The sequence below is a fragment of the Telopea speciosissima genome, chromosome 4 (assembly GCF_018873765.1).
Source record: "Telopea speciosissima isolate NSW1024214 ecotype Mountain lineage chromosome 4, Tspe_v1, whole genome shotgun sequence".
Lineage (NCBI taxonomy): Eukaryota > Viridiplantae > Streptophyta > Magnoliopsida > Proteales > Proteaceae > Telopea > Telopea speciosissima.
In genome coordinates this window covers 66,775,917-66,781,879 of record NC_057919.1, presented here as the reverse complement: position 1 = coordinate 66,781,879, position 5,963 = coordinate 66,775,917, and the positions used below count along the sequence as shown (strand labels likewise).

The following is a 5,963-nucleotide window of genomic DNA, read 5'->3' as shown; positions in this document are numbered from 1 at the left end:
CCTTGGTGGAAGTACTGATGACCCTTTCTTCTTGTTCTTCTGCAAATCGATCCAGCTGGGTGCCTTGGCTTGATACTGAACGGCTCCTTCACCAGATCTACCCTCCATCTCTGATAGTTTCTTCTAGGGGTGTCAACGGGCCGGTTCGGGCCGGTTTCGGTTCGAGCTTTTCGATTTTGGTGTGACTTTTATAGAAACCGAAACCAAACCATTAAGAAATGTTCAGTTTCGGTGCGGTTTCGGTTTCGGTGCAGTTTGGTTTCGTGTCGGTTTCGGTTTATGATAACGGGTTGATATCGGTTTGGATTCGGTTTGGTACCGGTTTTATATAACTAGTAAGGTTCGGTTAGTGCTAATTTTTCTTCTCTTTCTCTTATAAGTACATAAAATATTTCAAATACAATGCATTTTTGTATCCTATGTCCTATGGCCTATGGATACAATTGGTTGGGTAATCACTAACAAAGGATATGAGATAAAGTGAGAAACTATCACAACACATTTAGGGGGCAATGGGGCATTAGGCATTTACTAATTTACTCATTTATCGGGTTAGGTCGGTTCGGTTTGGGTTCGGGCCTAACGATGCACCGTCGGGCTAGCCCAAACCAAACCAAACCGTTTGCCTCTCTGGATCCACAAACCGAACTGAACCATTAAGAGTTCAGTCCAGTGTGGTTCGGGCTGGTTCGGGCCGGTTTCATCGATTCGGGTTGGGTATTGACACCCCAAGTTTCTTCCAATCTTTCTCTGCTCTGAAGTTGGTTAGTGATTCTAACCAGTACGATTAGCTCAGTTGGTGAAGTGGAAAGGCTGGGATAGATGTGTTTTTATATATAGATGAAGAGCTTGAATGGGGGGTGGGGGTGAGGGTGGGGGGCGGGATTTCAAAATTTTGATCCTTTCTTGAGCGTGAAGGAGAAGCTATTCTCAATCTCAGAATATTCCCAAGACTCTAAAGGAGGAGGAGGAGGAGGAGGAGGGACGGTGATGGGGTGAGAGTTTTTTATAATTACCACCCCAAAAAGGGTATTTTGGTCCTAAAAAATGTGACAACGGTACATGCTCACGGTTAACCCCCTCTGTTACGGGTATGTAACGGTGGAGACCAATTAGTTATTAATATACAACAGAGGAGGTAACAGTTGTTTCAAAGTTTTTGGGGGGATAATAATAAATATGAAAGATTTTGGGATGGTAATTGAAAAAAACCCTTATTACAATTACATTACATCTTCAACTCACATGTTTTTTCCTGCAGGGGCTAGTCTTGACGAAATTTTCTACTTCTTCTATGTTGAGACAAGCCTCGTCATTCCTTGTGACAGAAACAACTCAGACCTAAAGAGGAACCATTGGAAAAGGAGCTCTAAATTATGATATACAGTATATAGATCTAAGGGCTGTACAATATACAGGTAACTTCTTCTCGTCCCTGTAAAGGAACCTTGAGATCAACTGAGTATGAGTGCTTCCCATCTCTTCTTTTCTATCACACAATCCTGGCACCATTCAGGAAACCAACTTCTAAAGCCCCATGCATCCAGCAACAAAAATGAAATAAAGCTATATGGCTTGGCAACCTGTAAACTGAAAAACCAGTCAAGTAGAGGTCACTGTGAAAGCCAATTGGCATCCAAATCAGTAGAGGCATTATACTTCCTGCACACTATGCATGCCTGGCACCTAGTAAAGGGGCCATCTCATCCAACATTCTATAAATCTTAAGACTCTCTGGGTGGGAACCGTCACCTGCAACAAACTCATGGATGACACCATTTAACTCAATGGAGCTGCAACCGGGCATCTTCCGAACCCCACTCACCTTCATCTCCCTTCGCAGCTTACCAACATCCTCCCACCTCTTACCAATTGCATAAATATCTGATAGAAGCACGTAATTTCCATCATTTGATGGCTCCAGTTCAAGTAAGATCCTCCCTATGTGCTCTCCCAAATTGACATTACCATGAAGTCTACAAGCACCAAGGAGCGCTCTCCATACACTTCCATCAGCTTCCATTGGCATGGTTTCTATAAACCGTTTTGCATCATTCAACAAGCCCGCACGGGCGTAAAGGTCCACTATGCATCCATAGTGCGCCATGGTAAGCCTAATATTGTGGTCATTCATCATAATGTGAAATATTCGCAACCCATCATCAACTAGACCCGAGTGGCTACATGCTGCTAAAACACTAAGGAAGGTGATCTGGTTGGGCTTTATCCCTTCCTCTAACATTTCCGATAGCAGTTCAACAGCTTCCCTCCCACGCGAATGCATAGCAAGGCCTCCTAGAATGGCATTCCATAAAAACACCTTCTTATGTCCTGAACGTCGAAAGACTTTGAGAGCAATATCAATCTTCCCACATTTAGCATACATATCAACTAAAGCAGTAGATAGATGGGCATCGATTTCTATCATATATTTGTCTATATAGGCATGAAACCATTGACCCTGATCAAGCGCTCCCAACCTCGCACAAGCAGACAGCAATGTCGTCATCGTGATCTTATCTGTCTTGATGCCTGCAACTTGCATCTGTTTGAAAAGATCCAACCCCTCCCTATATCGACCCATTTGCACACACGCACTAATCATCGCACTCCAAGAAACCAAGTTGCGCTCTGGCATATTATCAAACAATTTAGAAGCTTCGCTCATCAAGCCCGCATTGGCAAAACCCACAAGCATACTGGTCCAAGAAACAGTATCCCTCTGAGGCATTACGTCGAAAATCGCCCGTGCAGCATCAAGCTCCCCTGATTTCACAAACCCATCAAGCAAACAATTCCAAGAAATGATATCGGGTTCCTCAATTTGATCAAACAATCGTTGCCCCAACGATCCCATCTCTCTTATCTTCGCATAGAAATCCAACAACGAATTCCAAGATTGGGTTCCGAACCGAAGTGGGTATTTTACCATCTGAGCATGGGCCTGCTTACCCTCGGAAACAGAGGACAACTTAGAACAGGCAGCAAAAACGAAAGTAAAAGTGAACTCGTCAGGAAAAATGGAGCCTTCGCATAACATTTGGTAGTAGACAAGAAAACTGATCCTCGGATTACCCCGAATCAGATAAGCTTTGATCATGGTGTTGTAGATGAAGGAATTCCTCGGAAAATCAACATTGTCAAAGAGCCTTTGGGCATAATCAAGAGTACCCGGTTCGGAAGAGGCCGCGAAAAAGGAAAGTAGGCGACCAAATGCATGTTTTTCTCGAATGAGTGAGGTTTTAATGAGGAGGGAGTGTACCTGGACAAGTTCTTTGCTATTTTTACAAAGTTGCAGGAGCGAAATGGCGGCATCAGTTTTCTTCTGTGGCGACTGTCGTTTTTCTCTTTGCTGGGCTGGGGATTGTAGTTGTTGCTGGTTGCCGAGTACAACTCTTTGGACTGGTTTTGCTAGGGAATGAAGATTTAGAGACACGTTCATTTTTCGTCGACACGAAGAAGAAGAGAGATGTCGGTGACGAGACTGGTTCTACTTGGCATAATCGGATTATTAAATAGTGTCGTCAACAGATCGGTCCAGTCGGGTCTGATCAGCCCTTCCCATTTCAAGCCCAGCACAGAAAATCACAAGTTATTATTACGGGCAAGAGATTGCTGTCTAGGCATGTAGCCTCTCTACCAGTGCAGATACCAATGAGAACACACGCAAAGACATGAATATATGTGTCATTTTTTGTTTTATGGGGGCAATGCAGTATTTTCACTTGCTTCTAGGTCTAGGCGAAGAAGCAACATAAGCCACACGACCAAGAAGCATTCTTTTTCTCTATTATTCATTAGAGAAAACATTAAAGAGAGGGATTCAAACTCGACATTGAAGATTTGAATGGGGCATTTTTTACAGTGCCCACGAAGGACGAATAATGAGATCATACTCCACATGGGTCCGTATCTACCTCTAATGGTCGATTACCATCCTAGTCGAGTGTCTATCAAACTATAATCATGATAACATATGAGATTTCTGTAATTTTGTGTGTATGTATTCACTAAGTAGAAAGATATAAATACAAGGAGAGATAACTTATACAAGGTATGTTATATAAGATAGGCTAACTCAGACAAGATATATGCAGGATCTATACAAGGTAGGTTGACTACTTATAATATATGGCGACAAGATAATGTCTATAGCTAACACCCCCCTGCCGCCTTTTCAAACTCAAGATGGTTCATGAGAGACCATTTGAAGTTTTGATGTTAGAAACCGTAGACACATAGATGTGTGAGCCTTTATAACAAGGTTTGTCTATTGATATTTGGAGGGAAAGTGTGTCAAAAGAACCGTTCCTTGACGAAAATGATGCCAAACAAAATCGCAATCAATCTCTCTTTGTTATGACTGATTTGAATAGCATTCATGTTATCACAGTAAAGTGGAGACGTGGAGTATGTGAAGACACAAAAACACTCGTATCTTGTAAGAGCCATCAGAGCCAAATTATTCCAGATGTAGTATCGGTAAACGTATGATACTCAGCTTCACTACTGGAACAAGAAACAATTGATAGGAGTGCCATAAGATAAGAGAATTGCCAAAAATATACAAAAACCTATAGTAACTTGAACGACGATCAGGAAATATTCGAAGCTTTCCAACATATCCAAGATTCTTTAAATTTGATTTATATTGAAGGAGTTATATTTCGATCAAAGTTAATTTGGTGTACACGAATGCTATCAAAATGGCTCTAAATGAAAATAATTTAGACATCAAAACAAATGAATATTTCACTATATTTTTTGTTTTTAGCAATGTTTTACCGTATTAAATTTTATGAAAGTTATAGATTTGAGAAAAAAAAAAAAACTCAACATTAGAAAATTGAAAATTGGAAATACCGTTGAAAATCCAATTTTTGTTCATTAACTGAGGGTTGACTTTTTATCCTTTAGGAATTTGATTTTTTAACTAATTTTATTGGATTCAAATAGAGGATATTTGTTTATTTATGAATAATATCTTAATAAAATGAAATAACAAATATAAAAACATTTACTTAACTAATACAACAACAACCATAACCTTATCCCAACTAAATGGAGTCGGCAAAAACATATACTTAACTGATATTGAACATAAATAATTGTATGTCCTGGTTTCTGGTCTCTAACATACATAAATGTCTGTACTGGTTTCGAACCAGGTTTCCCCAAGTTTCGATGGACATAAATGTCGAAACTTACAAAATTACCAACATCTTAGTCAAAACTAGTAAAAACGTATAACTTTTCAAACTCCTTTGAAGTTTCGTCTCAATTTCTTATACAAAGATATCTCCAAAATTTCGATCAATTTCGACTAAGATTTTGTTCCATGGTTACAAATGACTCTGATATATATGACTGATTAATGAATGGAGTTCTAGGCAGTTTATGTCCACCCTATATGATTTAGATGTTTAAGTCATGCGATGTCTTTTCCTTGTACGGTCCCAACCGGATCTGGTACTGTAGGCCCCACCGAGTTTGTGCATTGGGGGCGTGACAAGTCTTGGTATTATGTGTCAATGCCTTTTCATTTCTACAATTGAATAGAAAAAATATGATCTAGATCAATCACGTGTTAGATATGAATATCTATACATGTGTATTTGTACTCTAGATGTTATTGTGCACTCTCCCAAGAACAGACGCTCTAGATTAAAAAAATCATAAAATAGATGGCTTGGATTTATCTGGTTACTTTCGAAAACATCACAATACAATGTTACATGGATAACTACCCTTCTTTATTTACAAACTTATTTCTTGCTAGGCAGTTAGGTGAGAAGGGTTTTGGAATATGAGAGTGGAAAATGGAAACTAGCAAGGAAATGTTCTATAGACAAAATAGCAGACATTCTAAAACGACATTTGCAGATTATACAACTTTGTACAAATAAGCAGACGAGAAGCAGCAGCACCTACCCAGAAAACAGTTTCTTGGGACTAAAAGGAAG

General features: G+C 39.8%; 1 protein-coding gene across 1 annotated transcript; it reads right to left on the bottom strand.

Annotated features, from left to right (window-relative positions):
- Positions 1 to 1,669: 1,669 nt before the first annotated feature.
- On the bottom strand, positions 1,670 to 3,442 carry LOC122659564 (pentatricopeptide repeat-containing protein At5g66520-like). Its single transcript, XM_043854668.1, has one exon. It carries the CDS (start codon positions 3,440 to 3,442, stop codon positions 1,670 to 1,672), a length of 1,773 nt encoding a protein of 590 aa, XP_043710603.1.
- Positions 3,443 to 5,963: the final 2,521 nt, after the last annotated feature.